General features: G+C 37.6%; 1 protein-coding gene across 5 annotated transcripts in view; it reads left to right on the top strand.

Moving 5' to 3' along the window:
• Positions 1-18,675, top strand: part of LOC124623191 (F-box/LRR-repeat protein 7-like) — an 84,465-nt gene extending 65,790 nt beyond the window's left edge. For all 5 annotated transcript variants that reach the window (XM_047149001.1, XM_047148997.1, XM_047149000.1 and 2 more), the window contains exons 9-12: positions 2,891-3,045; positions 8,387-8,555; positions 12,024-12,251; positions 18,340-18,675. In XM_047149001.1, coding sequence (XP_047004957.1) covers positions 2,891-3,045; positions 8,387-8,555; positions 12,024-12,251; positions 18,340-18,401 — 614 coding nt within the window. In that variant the 3' untranslated portion in view covers positions 18,402-18,675. The remainder of the gene's footprint in view (positions 1-2,890; positions 3,046-8,386; positions 8,556-12,023; positions 12,252-18,339) is intronic.
• Positions 18,676-21,423: the final 2,748 nt, after the last annotated feature.

The following is a 21,423-nucleotide window of genomic DNA, read 5'->3' as shown; positions in this document are numbered from 1 at the left end:
ATCTTACCCGTCGGCTTTGACCCGTGACGTAAGCGTGTTGTGGTGTGTGACGTCATTACGGCGCGGAGTTTGATTTGCGATTGTGGCGTGTTTGTAGATGTCTTGTTTTTGTTTGTCGTGCTCTCTGGTGGTGTGTTCATGGTTTTCGTTTGTTTCGTGTGGTGGGGTCAGTTTTCTGTTGCTCAGGTGTTGGATTTGAAGCGGAATTTCTATTAGTGAGTTAATGGTTAATTTAATGCTCATTGCTGTACGTCGGGTGAGTTTGTTATTGAGTGTATTTGGTTGTGGTTTTTTGTTCAGGAATGGATATGAAAGACCGCCTTAACAGTGTTCGGTTGAGGGCGATGATGGGGGAGACAGCTTTAGAGCTGATTAAATTTCTTCAGCTATTTGGCTTAATTGCCGAGGTCGTGAAGTGCGGTGTGTGCGGTGAACCTATGAAATTGGTTAAAGTTCCGGACTCTCGGACCAGGTGACATGTGGTGTTGCCGGAAAGATGGCGTATGGCGTTCTGTAAGGCGTGGTACCTGGTTCGAGAAGTATAGATTGGCCATGCGTGAGATTGTGCTTATTACGTATTATTTTTGTTATAGTTGCGGGCAGAGTTTTTGCGCGTTTGAGACTGGTGTGAGTGAGAGGACTGTTTTAGACTGGTATTCCTTTTGTCGTGAGGTGTGTTCCGAATTTATTAAGTACAGGGGTAAGTTGGGTGGGCATGGGGTGCTTGTGGAGGTGGATGAGTCGCAGTTTCGTAAAAGGAAGTATGGGAGGGGGAAGTCTGTGGCTGGTCTTTGGGTGTGGGGGGCTGTTGTTCAGGGGGGTGGGGGTACTGAATGTGTTTTTAGGGTTGTGGAGGGGAGGTCGAAGCCTGAATTAGTGGGGTTAATTGAGGAGTATGTAGAGCCGGGGTCCACAGTAGTTTCAGATGCGTTTTCTTCATATAGGGGGTTGGGTGAGAGGGGATTTAATCATTTAGTAGTGAACCACAGTCTAGAGTTTAAGAATTATGATACTGGGGCTTGCACTAACACAATTGAGGGGATGTGGGGAGCGGTTAAGTCAGTTCTTGGGAGGGGGAAGAGGCGCTCTTCCAACCTTCAGTCTCATTTAGATGAGTACTGTTGGCGGAAGAGTGTCCCAGAGGGCTATTGCATTCTTCGGGTTTTTTTTTAAGGGCTGTGGGTAAAATGTATAGACCGAAAGTGGTTAGTTAGGGTGGGCTGGGTAGGTGGGTGGGTGGTTTATTTTGTTGTATAGTGTTTGTGTGTTGTACTTTGGAGTTGTGGGGGAGGGGGTTGACGTTTGGGTGGGTTGGGTTTTTATTTTAGTTCAGTATTTTTTCGTTGGGGTGCGTGCGTGCGTGCGTGCATTTGTGTGTGATTGTGGTGGCCAATCTAGTTTGTGGAGCTGGAACTTTTTTGAGGTAAGTTCCGTTTTTTTTTTTTTTTTTTTTTTTTTTTTTTTTTTTTTTTTTTTTTTTTTTTTTTTTTTTTTTTTTGTGGTTGGAAACATCCGATCTCACGCGTCGGATTTGACCCGTGACGTAAGGGACCTACACATTGATCTGTAGCGTAGCCCTGAATACGAGGTTAGGTTGGGAGTTTTTTTTTTGGAATGCGGCCGCGGCAGCGGCCGCCTATGATTCGAAAATATTGATTTGACACTAATGAACATGTATACGTAATATGAAGCAATTTGATGAACATATTGATCTGTAGCGTAGCCCACTTGAGGTTAGGCTGGGAGTTTTTTTTTGGAATGCGGCCGGGGCAGCGGCCTCCTATGATTCGAAAATATTGATTTCACACTAATGAACATGTATACGTAATATGAAGCAATTTGATGAACATATTGATCTGTAGCGTAGCCCACTTGAGGTTAGGTTGGGAGTTTTTTTTTGGAATGCGGCCGCGGCAGCGGCCGCCTATGATTCGAAAATATTGATTTGACACTAATGAAGCCTGTGGGGGGATGGGGGGGCACTGCAGACTCCCCCCACCGCATAACGACACATGATGATCAAATTTTGAAAAAGAATGGAAAATTTTTTCCGTACCTGCTAAACTGCATAAGTGCCGATGTATGTAGGTGTAAGGGAAGCTTTCGTTTCTTAGTTTTCTATTGGGGGATGTGATCGCTAGGTTCTGTTGAGCTATATAGGTTAAGGGAAGTGTCCGATTATGGATAGGAATGTGTTTTTTGGTATTTGGTCAGTTTTGTGATGTTGATTTATTTCGTTGTTTTGCGTGGTTTTGAATGGCGGTCGGTGGCTACATTTCTGTATATTTAGTTTCTCCGCACCCAAAAACCCCTAATTTCCCACGCTTGTCCCGTTACAGTCATTAGGCTTTTTGTGAAACTTGTGTATTTCAGTGTTTACAATACGTATGCGATGTTTTTATATCCGCCATATTGGAATTGTTTATAGTCGTTTCCGCGGTATTTGTGACGTCATGGGTCAAAGCCGACGGGTAAGATCGGACGCTTCTGTATTTCCAAATTTTGTATGCCTCAGACATATTAACTTGGCCTAAGTATGAATAATATAGAGGGCAGTTTGTCATATTAGTTTTATTTTTTTTCTTTCCGTAACACTGTTAGACTTTAGACCCTTAGTGAAGATGTTAACTTGAATAAATAATTCCATATATGCGCTTTTATTTCATATTACCAGGTGCCAGCTTTGTTATAATTATTTTCCTTGGTTCTGAATCAACTGCATTTAGACATGGGTTCTGATAGCCACTTCCATTATGTTGTAATGCTGTTCTTGTTGGTATTTCTTAGCAAAATCAGGTGCAGTTAATGTAAAATGTGATACATATAAATGTAAACTTGTGCACTAGATTACTTTTTGTGTCTCCAGTAAAACATTTCTATGTTTAAATAGGTTGCTGTGCATTGAACAACATTGCTTTGATTATGGAATGCCTTTCGGCACTGAAGAATCTGGAGATCTTGATCTTGAGCTATCTGCCAGGGAAATCGGATTCATGTATGCTGCAGTTTAGAGAGGAAGGTTTTCCAGCACTCAAGAAGTTGGAGGTGCGTGCATATTGTTAATGATTTCTTAAAATATTAAGACACTGAACCGTATTTGCATGTAGGGTTACACATTTTCAGAATATATAATTAAAATTTCTATTCGATAGCATGCTCATCAGTTGCATCTCTCAAATTTAATTTTTTAGATTTCTAATGTTTCTCGATACTCTAAGTACTGGAAATTGCTGTGTTCAGCCACCTCTGTAATAGGAAGTAAAAGAAAAGGTGCATTCTCAGTGTAGTTCAGTAGTGTATACTGTGAATGAGGATATGAGGCTTGTTCAATTTTTTGTGTTAAATGCAAGCTGCCTCCGTGCCTACCCACCTCCACCCCACCTCAATTGGATTTTCAAATTGCTCCTGTCATTCTGCTAGTAACTGGCCTAAACACTCTTTCAGCTAAGGTGGCTTCCTAATCATGTTGGTTTGTGATGCCTGTCTTAGGGAGTCAGTGAAGCCCTATGTTGAAATTTGTTTTCTGAATCACATTTTATTTTAGTAGGATTGTTACGTTAGAATGTAAATAAATAAGGGAGTAAAGGAGACTGCACACCGAAAAGCAGAAATCAACAGGCACACAGTTTTTAGAGTTAATGCTTTGAGCTAGAGTACAAATGCACTCACACCTGTGTCCACGTGTATCGAGGTATTTAGACATTGTACATACTCCCCCCATGAACCATGGGCCTTGCCGTTGGTGGGGAGGCTTGCGTGCCTCAGCGATACAGATGGCCGTACCGTAGGTGCAACCACAACGGAGGGGTATCTGTTGAGAGGCCAGACAAACATGTGGTTCCTGAAGAGGGGCAGCAGCCTTTTCAGTAGTTGCAGGGGCAACAGTCTGGATGATTGACCGATCTGGCCTTGTAACATTAACCAAAACGGCCTTGCTGCGAACGGCTGAAAGCAAGGGGAAACTACAGCCGTAATTTTTCCCGAGGACATGCAGCTTTACTGTATGATAAAATGATGATGGCGTCCTCTTGAGTAAAATATTCCGGAGGTAAAATAGTCCCCCATTCGGATCTCCGGGCGGGGACTACTCAGGAGGACGTCGTTATCAGGAGAAAGAAAACTGGCATTCTACGGATCGGAGCGTGGAATGTCAGATCCCTTAATCGTGCAGGTAGGTTAGAAAATTTAAAAAGGGAAATTGACAGGTTAAAGTTAGATATAGTGGGAATTAGTGAAGTTCAGTGGCAGGAGGAACAAGACTTTTGGTCAGGTGATTACAGGGTTATAAATACAAAATCAAATAGGGGTAATGCAGGAGTAGGTTTAATAATGAATAAAAAAATAGGAGTGCTGATTAGCTACTACAAACAGCATAGTGAACACATTATTGTGGCCAAGATACACAAAGCCCATGCCTACTACGGTAGTACAAGTTTATATGCCAACTAGCTCTGCAGATGATGAAGAAATTGATGAAATGTATGACGAGATAAAAGAAATAATTCAGATAGTGAAGGGAGACGAAAATTTAATAGTCATGGGTGACGAATTCGTCAGTAGGAAAAGGGAGAGAAGGAAACATAGTAGGTGAATATGGATTGGGGGGGAAGAAATGAAAGAGGAAGCCGCCTTGTAGAATTTTGCACAGAGCATAACTTAATCATAGCTAACACTTGGTTCAAGAATCATGAAAGAAGGTTGTATACCTGGAAGAATCCTGGAGATACTAAAAGGTATCTGATAGATTACATAATGGTAAGACAGAGATTTAGGAACCAGGTTTTAAATTGTAAGACATTTCCAGGGGCAGATGTGGATTCTGACCACAATCTATTGGTTATGAACTGCAGATTGAAACTGAAGAAACTGCAAAAAGGCGGGAATTTAAGGAGATGGGACCTGGATAAACTGAAAGAACCAGAGGTTGTAGAGTGTTTCAGGGAGAGCATAAGGGAACAATTGACAGGGATGGGGGAAAGAAATACAGTAGAAGAAGAATGGGTAGCTCTGAGGAGGGATGAAGTAGTGAAGGCAGCAGAGGATCAAGTAGGTAAAGACGAGGGCTAATAGAAATCCTTGGGTAACAGAAGAAATATTGAATTTAATTGATGAAAGGAGAAAATATAAATATGCAGTAAATGAAGCAGGCAAAAAGGAATACAAGCGTCTCAAAAAGGAGATAGACAGGAAGTGCAAAATGGCTAAGCAGGGATGGCTAGAGGACAAATGTAAGGATGTAGAGGCTTGTCTCACTAGGGGTAAGATAGATACTGCCTACAGGAAAATTAAAGAGACCTTTGGAGAGAAGAGAACGACTTGTATGAATATCAAGAGCTCAGATGGCAACCCAGTTCTAAGCAAAGAAGGGAAGGCAGAAAGGTGGAAGGAGTATAGAGAGGGTTTATACAAGGGTGATGTACTTGAGGACAATATTATGGAAATGGAAGAGGATGTAGATGAAGATGAAATGGGAGATAAGATACTGCGTGAAGAGTTTGACAGAGCACTGAAAGACCTGAGTCGAAACAAGGCCCCGGGAGTAGACAACATTCCATTTGAACTACTGACAGCCTCGGGAGAGCCAGTCCTGACAAAACTCTACCATCTGGTGAGCAAGATGTATGAGACAGGCGAAATACCCACATACTTCAAGAAGAATATAATAATTCCAATCCCAAAGAAAGCAGGTGTTGACAGATGTGAAAATTACCGAACTATTAGTTTAATAAGTCACAGCTGCAAAATACTAACGCGAATTCTTTACAGACAAATGGAAAAAATGGTGGAAGCGGACCTCGGGGAAGATCAGTTTGGATTCCGTAGAAATGTTGGAACACGTGAGGCAGTACTAACTTTACGACTTATCTTAGAAGAAAGATTAAGAAAAGGCAAACCTACGTTTCTAGCATTTGTAGACTTAGAGAAAGCTTTTGACAACGTTAACTGGAATACTCTCTCTCAAATTCTGAAGGTGGCAGGGGTGAAATACAGGGAGCGAGAGGCTATTTACAATTTGTACAGAAACCAGATGGCAGTTATAAGAGTCGAGGGACAAGAAAGGGAAGCAGTGGTTGGGAAGGGAGTAAGACAGGGTTGTAGCCTCTCCCCGATGTTATTCAATCTGTATATTGAGCAAGCAGTAAAGGAAACAAAAGAAAAATTCGGAGTAGGTATTAAAATTCGTGGAGAAGAAATAAAAACTTTGAGGTTCGCCGATGACATTATAATTCTGTCAGAGACAGCAAAGGACTTGGAAGAGCAGTTGGACGGAATGGACAGTGTCTTGAAAGGAGGATATAAGATGAACAAAAACAAAACGAGGATAATGGAATGTAGTCAAATTAAATCGGGTGATGCGGAGGGGATTAGATTAGGAAATGAGACACTTAAAATAGTAAAGGAGTTTTGCTATTTAGGGAGTAAAATAACTGATGATGGTCAAAGTAGAGAGGATATAAAATGTAGACTGGCAATGGCAAGGAAAGCGTTTCTGAAGAAGAGAAATTTGTTAACATCGAGTATAGATTTAAGTGTCAGGAAGTCGTTTCTGAAAGTATTTGTATGGAATGCAGCCATGTATGGAAGTGAAACATGGACGATAACCAGTTTGGACAAGAAGAGAATAGAAGCTTTCGAAATGTGGTGCTACAGAAGGATGCTGAAGATAAGGTGGGTAGATCACGTAACTAATGAGGAGGTGTTGAATAGGATTGGTGAGAAGGTAAGTTTGTGGCACAACTTGACTAGAAGAAGGGATCAGTTGGTAGGACATGTTTTGAGGCATCAAGGGATCACAAATTTAGCATTGGAGGGCAGCGTGGAGGGTAAAAATCGTAGAGGGAGACCAAGAGATAAATACACTAAGCAGATTCAGAAGGATGTAGGTTGCAGTAGGTACTGGGAGATGAAGAAGCTTGCACAGGATAGAGTAGCATGGAGAGCTGCATCAAACCAGTCTCAGGACTGAAGACCACAACAACAACAACAACAACAACATACCTTAATATGTAAATTGTTTCAGAATTTTTTTCAGAGGCAGTTTAAGTTAACCAGTTTGCATAATTAGTTCATGGGAGCTATCCTCCAAAAATTCACTTGTCGCTGCAAATAACATGTGCTTCAGATTTCCAATAAATGTTTGTAATGCTGGGATGATGATGATGATGATGATGATGATGATGATGATGATGATGATGATGATGATGATAATAGTAATCACTCTTGGAAACTTAAATCACATCAAGAAAGCTGACAAAGCATATATGAGTAAAGAGACTAAGATGAAGAGACTGATAGCTTCAGGCATTGTTGTGGCTGAAAATGTACCTTGTTATATCAGATCCAACTTTCACTTGTAAATTTGTTGATGGGCAAAGGTCATTCTGAAGCAGTCAATTACATGTATATCAAGTGCTTATGGTTCATCGTTAATTTACAGAAATAATAACTAAAATTGATGTATTAAATTTTGTACGCTATTCAGTATTCTTAAAACGGTCATTTCGAGCTTAGACTGTGTGCACGTTATAACTTTATAGTTACAAGGTTGTCAGCATGGGAAATAACCCTACAAATTAGTATGCCTCATAGTGACTACCCAGTTAACATTGTCTGCCAACCATTATCTATAAATTAAGGCCCATTGATACACCAAGGAGAATGAACAGTACTGCATGCTGTCTTTCTGGAGGCAAAAGGGAGGACTGTGGACCCAGGTAATATGCAGCTAGCTGCTCACAATTATTTCTTGGTGTGTGTTAAAAGCAAAACCCTTTCCATTATGGTGGTGTGTGAAGATGGGCAAGAAGTCACCTGGAATTGAAACTAGAGTGACATAGGTCCTCTTTCTGGATAAATGCAAGATTTGACATGGGATAACTGTCACAGAAGTGTGTCGTGGTGGTCACTTACCAATTCATGTCTTAGGCATCTGACACCCGAATATGATATATATGCACCCAAACCATGACTCTCATAACAGTTTAAGGCAATTTGAGGGCTGTGCAGTACCAGGACAGGATCCTCAAATATATTTTCTCCCCTTTGGAGCCTACTCTTACGTTTCATTCCCCGATTCTTGTGCATCTAAGGAGTAGTTCATATTTATAACACAATAGATGCTACCCGAGTTGCATGTTCAGAATACTCATTTTATACCCTTTAGACTTTCTGTTAAGTGAATGTGCAAGTGGTGATTGGGGTGATGTGCATTTTTGTGCTAATTTCTTTCATCCATAAGGTAATTGATTTCACTGTGGTTGGTGCTGTTGGACTTTTGTAGTTTTATTGAAAAAATGCATGTGTCCGTTAAAAATGGTTAGTCTTTGGGTAACATATAGTCAGAATACTGACTGACTGACTTGTTTTGGTAATCTTCTTTTTACAGATGCGTGGCAGCCCTTACCTTGGAGACATTGGCACCGCTTGTATACTGTCTCTTTGTTGCAAACTTGAGTGTCTTGATATAAGTGGCTGTCAGTGTGTCACCACTAAAGGCCTTAGTTGTGCACTGGCACAACGTAAAAGTTCAGTTCCGCTTCAGATTATTGTAGGAGGTAAGACAGATCATAGACAGTACATCAGCTTTTGCTGCTTATGTGTTATTTTATGAATTTAGACTACCTCTGAGCTTATGATGTAGGTTTTCTAAAAATGATGGTTAAGCCTTTAACTTCTCTGGATGTGTCAACGCGTGCGCCTTCGTACCTGTCCCTGTGTGCTCTGAACGTGTTTCTGCACGCCACCAGTCTTTCTACCTCGTACTGTGAACATGTCTACGCTTACAGATTCAGAGTACTAGGTAGAAGGACTGATGGCATGCGTAAATACATTCAGAGCACACGGGGACAGGTACAAAGGCATGCGCTGTAACACGTCCAGAGCAGTGAAAGGGTTAAAATAATTTGAGTGTTAACTTGGAATAGATATTAACTAGTATTTCCTGTGTTCCAGTGTGTGTGTGTGTGTGTGTGTGTGTGTGTGTGTGTGTGTTTTTTTCATATCCATATGAAACTGCTATTGCATTTGGATAGTACATGTAATCTCAAGTATTTAGAAGTACTTACAATAATAGAAATATGAGTTGTATTTCTTGCCACGGCACTTTGAAGAAACTCAAATATTGCATAATAGTAAGTTGAGAGCTAAAGCTTTCAAAGTGGAAATAATTTCTCCTTCCCCCCCCCCCCCCCCCCCCCCCCCTCACTGTCCCTAGTTAATTTGTCAGTTGTTGAGACTCCTTTGTGCCATAATATCATGTGGTTTCCAATTAGTTTTATACACTACATATATTTTCTTCGAGTAATTAAACTTATTTTGTTTTTATTCAGAGACTGTTAACGTATATAGTGCCCTCTATTAATAGAAAATTCCTACTCATATAGGTATTGGTAAAGGACATGATTAAAGTGGTCTTCAAATTTTGTTCACTTTTTTTATCCAACAAAAAATTTGTGTAACTTGCAGATAGGGCAACAAATGCAAGGCATAAGATGAACTTTGACCCATGTTACTGCACCTTCTTCCCCTAAATGTAGCTGTAAAAACAGTTTTCTGGACTAACTGTTTAGGTTATTTGAATCTGAGTGTCTCTCAATGAATTAATGCATCAACACTTGTACTTACACCATGTGCTAAAGAATATATTTTGAATGTAAATCAGAAATGTAAAACACAGCACATGTTCAGTGAATTGAACAGTGAATTGTCTATTTCCAAGAAGGTTATTTTTATCAGTATAACGTAGTCATTCACTTATCATTTTGCCTTCGTTTTTCTGGAAACAATTTGTTGTATTTGTGTACAGGAAACTTATCCATTAACTTAAGTGCATTAAGTGCTCTGAAACAGACATGCCATTAGTCTTGAAGGTATGAACAGATAGTACTAGCAGCAGATGAGCAGAGGAGATTGGGCATCGCAAATTACATTGCTATATGATAAGGTACAAAAAATTGCAAAATCACGGGCAGAGCTCTTAACCCTCCAGTGGTTGCATCAATTTTTGTAACACAAGTGGTCGCATGGTTGACTCTGTCAACCAGCCATCGTTTTCATTCAGGATGTGAAAAGTTCTACCATATTATGCTTGCTACTGAAAAAATTTGTTTTTTTAATTAATAGAAATATAAATTTTAATAGTTGACCTTCATTATTTCTAAAGATACAGTTACAAAATCTAATTAAAGAATCCTAGTTTTTCATTTAACAATACATTCCTAACACATGGGATAAAGTTAAATCTCATTTGACCTGCATTTATTATACAGCACGTTACTCATACAGCATTTATTGGATTATACTCTTTATTAAACATGGCTATATTGTTTCTACATAAAGTGTTTACTCATCCTGTTCCTTTACCTCATCCACAGTGCTACACACACACACACACACACACACACACACACACACACGCGCTATACTTATTGCGTACAAACATCTTACACTGGCTACAACATTTTTTTTCTGCTGCACACAACACAGCGACTCTTCTTTGTTTGGAGGTTCTTACGGTTTATAAGGTGCCAAAAATATTTTGAGATAATTTGGAAGCATTGAAATCTGGGATCTTGTAACTAAATGATCTTTCATAAGTTGTTGGGACAACTGTTCCAAAAATGGCCTCCTTGGTTTTTTGGGTTTTCGGCGTTGCAGTGAAACAGTATTTGGGTATTGATACCAGCGTTGTTTAGTAAAGCGAACAATAAAGCCATCATCCGCCTCCTTGTTACTCGTGCAACAGAATATTTACTGCACATTTGGTCAACTGTGTCAACCCCTCCTTTCGTCATGTTGTAGTCCGTGATAATATGTGGTTTATTGGTATTCTCATCAACTGTGCCTTCACTGTGCATGGTGCTAAGCAGAACAACCAGTGTGATATCTTCGTGGTATCCAAACAGTGAAGACCAAATGTTCCTAGATTTCAGAGGCAGGAATTCTGGAGGGATTTCAGTTTTATTTTTCTTCAGAGTTCCACTGCATGTGAAGTTTCTGTGCAAAAGTGAGACTGCCAGAGGATAACTGGTATACCAATTATCAAAAGTAATATCCTGATTTGATCACAGCAGCGGTTCTGCCGGACGATGCACAATATGGAACGGTTTACTTGACACCTTGCGTACTTTGTTGGTTTGTTCGGTAGGCACTGAACAAACGAACATCTCCCTCAGAAAGGTATCAGCATCTATTCTACGGTCACAAACACTCCCAAACCGCAGCTTTCCTTACAGTCGGTGACAAATTTATCTACATATGACCTGATTGCTGCTAATTTGTCTGTCTCGTGTTTTTGTGTTCATCAATTTGTCGTCAAATCTCGCGCTTCTGAGGAGAAATAAGAACAGTCTGTATGACATGCAAGCTATAATGATCTTCATACCAGTACCATCTTTACTCCAAAGTTCCTAAGCATCTGTTTTATTTCCACCCTTCAAGCCAGTCAATATAAGGATTCCAATGAGGGCATGTATCTCTTCCCTAGAAGTTTCCTTCATGTTTCCCCCTCTAGAATAGATGTTCTGTGATACTAAGTTTCTGATATGCAGATTGGTGCATTCCACAAGTGAATCAATCATATCTGCACTAACAATCCTATTGAATGCTGTCACTTCTTGTGTAATACCCTTAGCAGACCTCTTCGGACCAGGTAGAATTTTTATAATATTGTTTGAGGGCGTTTTCAGTGTGTGGTCATTGCTTTGATTGGTGATTGTCTTCAGGACATTGTGGCATGTGACCAGATATTTTTCAGTGTTGCCTGTCTTCAGAGGCGCCACACATGGTCAGCTTTTACGTGAAAAGAGAGACTTTGCGTAATATATGTACATATAATTCAAAATGTAATAAAGTTGAATAAAATGTGTTGATTTTCTGTTGGGGGGAAAAATGAATTGCAAATTTGATAATAAATGTGCTCTTAATATGTGTACCAAAGCCTGGTTTTGTCGTTGTTATTGAAAGTTAGGTTAATTTTGTTGCTTACTTAAGAAATCAAATTGTATTTCATTGCTGTTTTGTAGGAACTTCTGTATCAGAAGGCTCACTCCAGCCTCCAGGCTCCGTGGCCTTGAGTTTCCACAACAACTGCACAGACCACCTTAGGCCTGATTTTGTAGACGATTATCTTCTCCCTATGTTTGAAGACTACAGTGATGATGATTTCATCGACTCTGACAACGAGTATGACTTTGGTAGTGGTATTGATGAATATGATAGTGACATGTCTGATTCATATGATGCATTTGAAGGTATGTTATATGCACAATTCCTGATGTAATCGCTATCAATGTTGAACTAGTTAAATATTGTGCTGAAGAGGTGTTTTAATATTGTGCCTGTTTTTTTGGACACTGGCATCTGTTATTTGTGAGTGCTGAATGTTTTGTGTGCTGGACTGTTGTGAAGTTCGTAGCAGAATTTGGTTTGTAACTTATATTTAATTTTTATTTATGTGGCATCTCGCAGAAGTTTGATTCCATCACTCCTTTCTCATTTACCTCTCTCGTTTTGAGAACACGTTTCCTCAGCATGAGGAAACATTGTGTTGTAGCTGAATTGTTAAGCTACAAGTAGTTAGAAATACTTTTTTTTTTTTTTTTAATGAAAGTGACAATTTTACAAAGAACAAACAGAGTGATAGAGCCCACAGCTTATCTGTGATAGTAACAGTTTTTGAAAAAATAATCATATTTTTGTAACAATTTTAAGCTTTTTGCTTGTATGTAAATATGAAATACAACTGAATAATGTGAAATGTGTAAAATACGTATTTGTTTGGTAATATACAAATGGACTATTATACGTAAACACTATAGCTAATTGTTCCAAAAACTTTTACAGTCTTGTTTTTACTCGTTTGGGCTAGCCTCAGACACTTTTTATTCCACATGTAATAACTTTGAATAAATATCTGTTAAAATTGTTTTGTAAAATTTTACTCCTCTAAGACGAATATTTGTTACCTTGCCTTCTTAATTTTTTTCGTTGGGCACCTGTAGCATGTAGACATCTTTTGTACCATAACATGTTCCATATTAGATATTTTATTTTAAAGCTCTTGAATAGCCATACTTGGTTTGTATAACTATATTCATAGAACACAGCAGATGCAAAATTCAACCTTTACTGGTCATGCTCATCATTGTTGGGGACAAGTAGGCACAAGTAGTTCATAGATTGTGAAAATAATTAAAAAACGTTTCTCTTTTGGCTGTTGCTCGTGAAACGCGCCTCTGTGTTATATCTGTACGGGGCAGCACACGTTGTGCCATACTTTCCGTTCTGTTTCTCCATTTACGGATAATGGGTGTTTTGTAATGGAAGTTCCCTTATTTCAGATAACTGATTTATTATGCTGAAGCTTTAGATGTGAACATAATGTTTCATTCATTTCAAATTTTTTTTACCCATTCTTGCTTAATTTTTTTTGTCTTGCATGTCAAAAACATGTAATATGAAAATTGCCATGTGTGAAGCTGAAAGAGACTATAGATATCTAAAACATTAGTTCTTGGAGCCATTTAGATCTGTTTTTGTATTTAAAAATCTGGGCACAAATTAAATTTTTCACTGTGTAGATGTTCATGTCTGCAATAGAATAACTGGGATTTCACAAACTCCTGCTCTTCCACAGCTAAGTGAATATTGCTTTTGGTCCCATGAAAGGAAGTACAAAAAATACAAAAGGAAGGGAAGATATTTCAGAAAGAGAACACAAAAAAGGAAACCAAAAATTGATATGAGAGGTAGCTGGCAAATGAAATTTGGAGGCCAAATTCTGTATGTACATAAGTCAGAAAATGACAGGGCACAATAATTTTACTGCTGCATTAATCAGGAGAACAGTAGTATGTGTGTTGGCTTCTTGTGATAGAAAATGCTGGGTTTGGTACGTTCTCTACTGCATTAAATGTAATATATACATTCTGGAATATATACATATTTTAAATGTGTGTGTCTGATCTGTTCTGTAAGGCAACATGAGACGTGCTTATAGTTATTTAAACCTTTGTAATGCACAGATAAAATGACAGCAGTGATTTATTTATTACTAGTTTTGCTCATCTGACATTAGCACCTTTAAATATTTATTACTCAAATGGTAACACATTAGTGTACACTTTTGCTTAGTGCAGTTGCGTTGACAGTGGTGCTTAGAAGAGCTTTAAACTTTGTGTGTTGCCAACAGGGCAATGAATACCTGAAGATGCCAATGTCTGATGATGAGCAAAAATAATAGTAAATAAAATTACTTGTGGCAGTTCATCTGTATATAAATTACAATGATCACTTAAGACTTCTGCAAGCAATGTTTGTCCTTGATCAGTAAACACTCTTCTTGAACTTGATTATTACATATTCTGACTTTTGTAGTGCATTTACTTACCCCAAACCCCCCTGTGTCAAAGGCAGTTGAGTTCTACCCTTGGAGACAACACACATTTGGTATCTTGATGTTCAACTTAGGCACACCTGAAGTAACATCTGCCCATAGGTTTATCTTCTCTGACTGTTTAGAAATCAAGACATTGGAGGAAATTAAATAATTTTGATTTTTGCACCTGATGCACTACAAATTAGTGTGCTGCTGCTGCTCTTACTTTCCCAGTTACAGTGATCAAAAAGGAAACGTTTCATCCTGAGACAAATCACATTTATTCCTGTATATGAATTAAACATAACATATTCATTGCAGATCGTAGAGTTTTCTGGTAGGTTCTATGTTTGAATGCTTCATAGTAGTGGGGCTGGTGGTAATAAGTTATGCTCCACCATAAATATGGTGTGAATATTCTAACCCAGGAACTCGTAGTACGTGTGTGTGAAATGTGTCTCAAATAAAGTGGTTAGTATTGAACAGCTACTGAGAAATATACATTAGTGAGGTAAAATACTGTTAGTTGATCGTGGGCTGCAATAAAAGACAAGCTGTCAAATTGAAATTTTTCACAATTTCTCATCTTTTCCAATTAAGATAGGCTGAAAACAGTTGGAATCCCTTTCTCTGATCATTGTCTAAACTGTCCTACCAACTGTATGGGTTTTGCAGGTGACAAATTGCCAGTGTAACCTTTAAAAAAAATTAATAATAAAACTGATGGTTGGTGTACGTCATTTTCTTAATGTTGTTAGTTGTTACCTTATGTGGTCCCCCAGTTGGTTTTTTTAAGTAGAGATCAATGTTTTGATGATGTCTACACAATGAGGTTGAATAAAAAATTATATTAATGTAAATAAGTACACTGGATTATTTTGTTCTGTAGAGGTTAATATTCAGTAATTGTTGCTGGTTGGGCACCTTGATATTCAGTTGGTAGTTAGGATATGATGAAGCATTGAAACCCTTTCACAGAAATAAGAAATTAGTGAAGTGTTTTCATAGTCAGGTATTGGTCATGTATGTTATGTCAGTGTTGAGAAGTTTGTGATGTAAATAATTCCCAAAAATTGCAGTCCTGTAGTGAGATGGAAAATCGGCTCGTAGACAGTGTGAGCATAAAATTAGAGGCATTTTTGGTTGCATGGAGATTGGGTTGAGACTTGCTCACATGTAAAGAAAAGACATATTACAGGAGGGTTGATCTGAAGATGATACTTAGTAATTGAAAAGTTAGAATATGAAGAGATTGAGCATCCAGGCTACATATTGTGTAGGTATCTTCTCATAATTTCTGGGTGAGAATGTTCTGGCTTTTATTGTTTAGTGTAGATAAAAGTAAGCTTTTCTTTGTCCTTTATTGCATTGTCATTCTTAAAATACTTAAAATTTTCAAGTGCAGTGTTGTATGAATCCTTTGGTGAATTTGTTTTCAATGTACCTTTGCTGTGTTCAGAGATTTAGGTTCAAAGTGTGTTTTTTGTCATTAAATTACATTATGTAATGATTCAAACCCCTATTGAGAGTGTGTGATGCTATTGTTTTGATTTGGAATGAGAGCAGAGAAAAAGGAAACCAATTTAAAAACAAAAATAACAAGCTCCACCTTGAAATATATGTAGATTTTGCCGTAATGAAAATTCAGTATTATGGTCTACATGTTTAAGTTTCATGTATTTGTGAATGTCTAATATTTGACTGTTAATAAACTGTAATACATATCATCTGCAAATTAAACAAGAAATAACTATAGATTGCAGAAATTCTACTTAGCAGATGGCAGCTGCCACAGGCATAGAGGTGGTGTACACAAGATTTCAGAGCTGCTAAAGTGAAGAGCAGCTGGAAAGCCAGTCAGTGTTGGCTGCACAGAACCATGTGGAAGTGTACCACATGAGTGATATCTAATCACACATCAGTGACATTTTTGTCTTTGTTCATGCTGTATTTGTAAAACTTACTGTTCAGTCATAATGTTATGTGCCGAGTGATTATTTTGCGCTCACAGCATTCATTATGAGTGATGGTAAGCGATCACTCAGTGCTGCACAAACAAGTGAAGAGGAACAGTGTTTCATGTGTATCAGTACTTCAAGACAGTCTTATGTTGACTCCACACCGGCACAAGATGTCGCACCAGTGACAGCAGACAGCTGAAGTGTATGGTATTGGTTTTAGAACCATTCAGAGAATATCTAGTGAAGTAAGATGTCTATGCAATCCTGTAACTCAGCTGTCTTTGTCACCAGGCAAGGAACTCAACCACAAAAAAGAATTAAATGACCCAGATGATACTGCAAAAAAAATTAAAAAAAAATTGCAGTGCATAGTATTTGGCATGTATGTCAAAATCATCAGTCAAACACGTGCAAGGGATATGTGCCAGAAGATGAGTGATAAGTACATGGTGGATTAAAAGTTCCTGTCGGTAAGGTTAATTTAATTACAGTGCTTCATGTCTGATCAGCAGAAACTGATTTTGTTCACCCTGATTTTTAAGGTGTCAAAGGTTAAGAACTCTGAAGAAAACTATTCAGAATTGGACAGGGTCTTCAAATGGTGGTGTAAAGAAAAATATCCCTGTGCATTCAGTTATTGTCGAGGATAATGCATCCACACGTGAAAGTGAACAAAGCTCCAACTACGAATTCCAAAAGGCAGATACTATTGCATGGTTATCATCTAATGCAATACCTTATAGTTAGTCGCATACCAGTGCAGAATTGCTGGTTCGTGTCAGTGCAACAAGTCTGCATGCAGTGTTTCAGACATGTGAAATTGTAGAGCAGCATTGAAATGGCACTGTTAGATTACCCCCATACCATTGCCATTACAACCCAGTCTAGCTGGTATGGGCTCAGGTAATAACATACATTGTGGAAAACAACAATGAGGAATACGCAGCACCTTAACATTTGCATGGGCAGCTCACATAAGACAAGCAGAAAACTGCAGGGTGAAGATTACCGCAGAGAAATGAGCAGGAATGTTGTTATAGAACATTTCGTTATAAATCTTGCTGAAAGTCTGACATCTATCTCAGACAGCAAAGACTATGGTGTGGATTTCTTACTGTGAAGTATGTAAGAATTAATTACTGCTGCATATGACTTTTGTATGACTGTCCCTGCAACTGCATTAAAAATTAATAGCTAAAGTATTCATTTTTGGTTTCATAATAATGCAGTTTCCTTCAAAAAATATATTTCATTCAATTAAATACATATGTCATAATGCTGTAGCAGGTTGCACAATGAAATCCATTAAACAATTATTTTTGATATCCTTAGCCACACATTCTTAATTCCAAAATAAATGCTTTAAATATATTAAATTTCTGTGGATGCTGCGCATGCGTTCACATTTCTAAGGATTCTGTTCATTGTGGAACAATGTGTATAGCACACATTCAGCTGTCACGGTGCCTAAATTAACAGAAGAATATTGGAGCAATTTCCTCTCTTTGCAGAATGCACAATACACCTATCTTTACAGCTGCCCACGACTTTAGTGACTTGAGTAAAAAGTACTTTTCTCAAGAACTAAAAAAATTCAGTGTCTTGAAAGGGGTAGGATACATAGGTATTTTTGTTAGATGAAATAGGTCTGCTTTTTGAGGGTAGTATTTGGCTCACTTTTGTGCCTGTGTTCTGCAATCTGTTAAGTAGAACTTAATATTACATTACATCTGCATAATGAGTCCATCTTTTTAGCAGGTAACACATTACATTCTGATATGTTGAAATGTGAGTGGTACAAGAAGACAAGTAGTATGAAATACAGAGGTAAAATTCTGGAGCAGTATGATGGAATAAAGTTAGCGTTAAAGGGTTTTTAAAGCTTTTTGGTTGTGTGGTGATTTTTTTTAGAGTGGGGACAACAGTATGTGTAAGGTAGCTTTGTATGTGTTATAATGATTGAAGGCCTGTAACTTACAGAGTTTTCTGTTTTTGTTGCAGATAATAATTTATATCCAGAACTGTTTGGTGATACATTTCTTCTCTATCATTATTTATACTGAAACACTGAGGGCAAAGTGTTTAGAAAGGTGCTTCTTGCCATTCAGATAAGAAAAGTTTTCTGTTGTATGATGTAAATTAAAAAAAAAACACATTTTTGAGGTTGTCAGCAGTTGCCCATTGCTTAGTATTTCATATGGTCACATTTTTATATTTGAAAATTGACATGGCAGTTATAAAACTATCTTCCATTCTGATGAAAGTGTTTTGTTGTGGTCTGTGTTTTGTTTTTGGTAGCTTTCTTTTGAAACTAAATAAATTTTGTGCAGATATTTAGATCAAAGTTTACAGTGATATTTTGCAACCACTGACATTTTTAAAGTTCAAAATTGGGTCCCATTCAAAAACACTTCCTGTTCAAATATTTAAATGATGTTTCATGTGCTGGTCACAAGCAAGTATTGGTGTTATGTACTTCCTGTAATCTCCAGTGGAGTCAAATCAGCAAATTTAATATTGTATGCAGTGAAAGGAAAATTTGTTTCTAATGATTGTAGCAGAAAGTATACTGAAAAATAAATTTTCACTTCGTGGCGACAAAGTAATAAAGGATGAAACTTTCCTGATCAGAAGAATGTGGAATTATGTGCACTACTCATGGTACACAACTTTTTGAGTTTTCACTTGTAGGGAAGGGTCTGCAACAGTTTGCTCATTTGCATTGTATATGTGGTTGATGATATCTATGATTATAAACTCAAAATACTCCAGTCCAGAAACTAATAGTTTGTTCAGTATGAAATTGGTGAATTGTCCATTCCTGAATGATAGGTCTTATCATTTGGACGGAGTGAAAGGTTTCTCACAATTCTAACGTAGGTGGTGTTATCATTTAACATACAATTTTGGTAAATAACAGAAGTAAAATGTTACAATAATGGAACTAATACAGCTACAGATAGAAAAAAAAACTGGCTCCCACAGGACGGCACAGTGTCTGGCAGTCTGGCAACGAGGGAAAAGGTAACAGGAAAGTGTCTCATGGCCCCAGCTTGAGAGATAACAGGGTACAATGAAAGATGAAAAAAGAGAGAAAACTTAACAGAAGACATTTAAAAACATATGAAGTTGTTAAAGATCCAATGTGAAAATGAAATTTGTAATAAACATTGTGATAGAAGCTTCAGTACTCAGTCTAGTCATTATTCCTAATTTATCAGCTGCCTTCTCTAACAGATAGAATCCAGGTTTCCAAGTCTCATCTGTTAAGTGGTTTATTATTCTTTTTCCTTCTGTTTTGTTGGCCCTCTGTGGTTTTTAAGAGATAACTACATAATGTACTTTTTTCTGACTATTGCCTTTCATTTAGCAGACAAAGAAACACCCTGGTTCAGAGGACGCATAATTACTTTTTTTTAGTGAGTGTGTTTACCGTATTGAGTGCAGTTTTTTTTGTAATGAAATAACATTTTGGAAAGTTTCATGAAATTAATGTTCATAGTTTTGTGAAACTGCATCATCTTTAGAAGACACTTGTGTAGTTAGTGAAGTTTTATTGCATTCATTATATAAAACTTGCTGTAAAATACAGTCAGTCTGAAATTTATAGAATTGATAATTTTGTCAGTAAGTTGATGTAGGTTGACCCTCTAGTGACCACTCTTAACATTTTTATTTTTATGAGAAATTAAAAACAGTTGTTTTTAATGGTTTCTTTTAACTGATAGAGGTAGATGAGTAACATGAGTATTGGTTTAACTTTCCAACTTGGTTGAATTATTGCTGGATGTATAGTTAAAATTTGCTTGATAAATCTCTTGTGGTACTAATTAGTAGCTTTCTATACTGCATAACTGTCACATATTAACAATTTCCTTGTGAAAACTGCCGTCTTTAGGAATTCAACTGGAAAAAAGAGGAAGGCAGCATTCTGTGAAATGCCTGTTGGTGGTGTTGATTTCACTGTATGTTTTTAGAGAATATCATGTTTGATGTGGTGTAGTAAATTGCAAAGTAGCTATTAAAATTTTGTGGCATGAAGCAAGGTATATGTTGCATGTTATCTTAGTGGTTGTTACACTTAACAGTAAGCGGTCACTTCATAGAAGTTTGCTTCATTAGATAAGTAAATGTGACCCATTGTGGCCTGCAGTGTCTGCTCATATTTCCCAGTAATCAAGTTTTCTGAAACCTGTAAGAAATTATTTACCTTTTGATTAAAAAGTAATTGAGTGTATTGTAGTATACTTTTCTTAAATGACAGCACCATTTATATTTTTTCAGACAAGTAAGTGTATGCAGCAAGTAACTGGCCTACTCCGTGCCCTTGTCATTCTCCTGTCCAGTGTGTATGTGACTACTGGACGGAGATATGATAAGGTCTTGGGATAGGCGAAGTCAACTGTAAACCAGCAGTCAGCTTATAATTGCAGTGTAACAATGGAACTGATCTGATCTTAGTAATTTTTTAGGTTAACATTAACTTTTTATCTCATTCAATCTGTAAACTGTATTCTAGCAGGATTCTGTGCCAGTGAACTTAATAAATACAGTTTGTTATAATGACTTTTGCTCCATTTGATTAAATAATTAGCACAATTCCTTCCCTCACTTTCCTGGAGAATTAATCTGTTCTACTTAAGTTTAGTCATGTAGCCTAAATAAAAACATAAACTTACAGTAAGACATGTTCAAGCTTGAATTTGAATTCTTTATGTTAATATGTCTGTTGACCATTGTATGTTTGTACTGAATAGTCTTGAGCTACATCTACACTATGCAGATGTGGATTGGCAAATCCTTACCATCATGCCAATATTTTATTCGTATTCAAATGTCGAGTAAATTGATTTTGTAAAAGGTCGGAAACTGTTCGTGACAGTTTCATTACCTTGATACATTACAAATTGATCTTGACAAGTAATTTTGAATCTCCATAGTGGTCACTTAAATTCTTTATGAACTGTCTGATCAAATTTTGCAGCTAAAATAACTTTATTGGATCTGACAAATGCACAGAGTAATAGTCATCGTGTTTTGACTGTAACTGGGTGATCATATTAGTGCCATGCAGAGATTGGCATT

The sequence above is a fragment of the Schistocerca americana genome, chromosome 7 (assembly GCF_021461395.2).
Source record: "Schistocerca americana isolate TAMUIC-IGC-003095 chromosome 7, iqSchAmer2.1, whole genome shotgun sequence".
NCBI lineage: Eukaryota > Metazoa > Arthropoda > Insecta > Orthoptera > Acrididae > Schistocerca > Schistocerca americana.
Note: the sequence above shows the minus strand (reverse complement) of the source record. Positions and strands in the feature narration are given on the sequence as shown.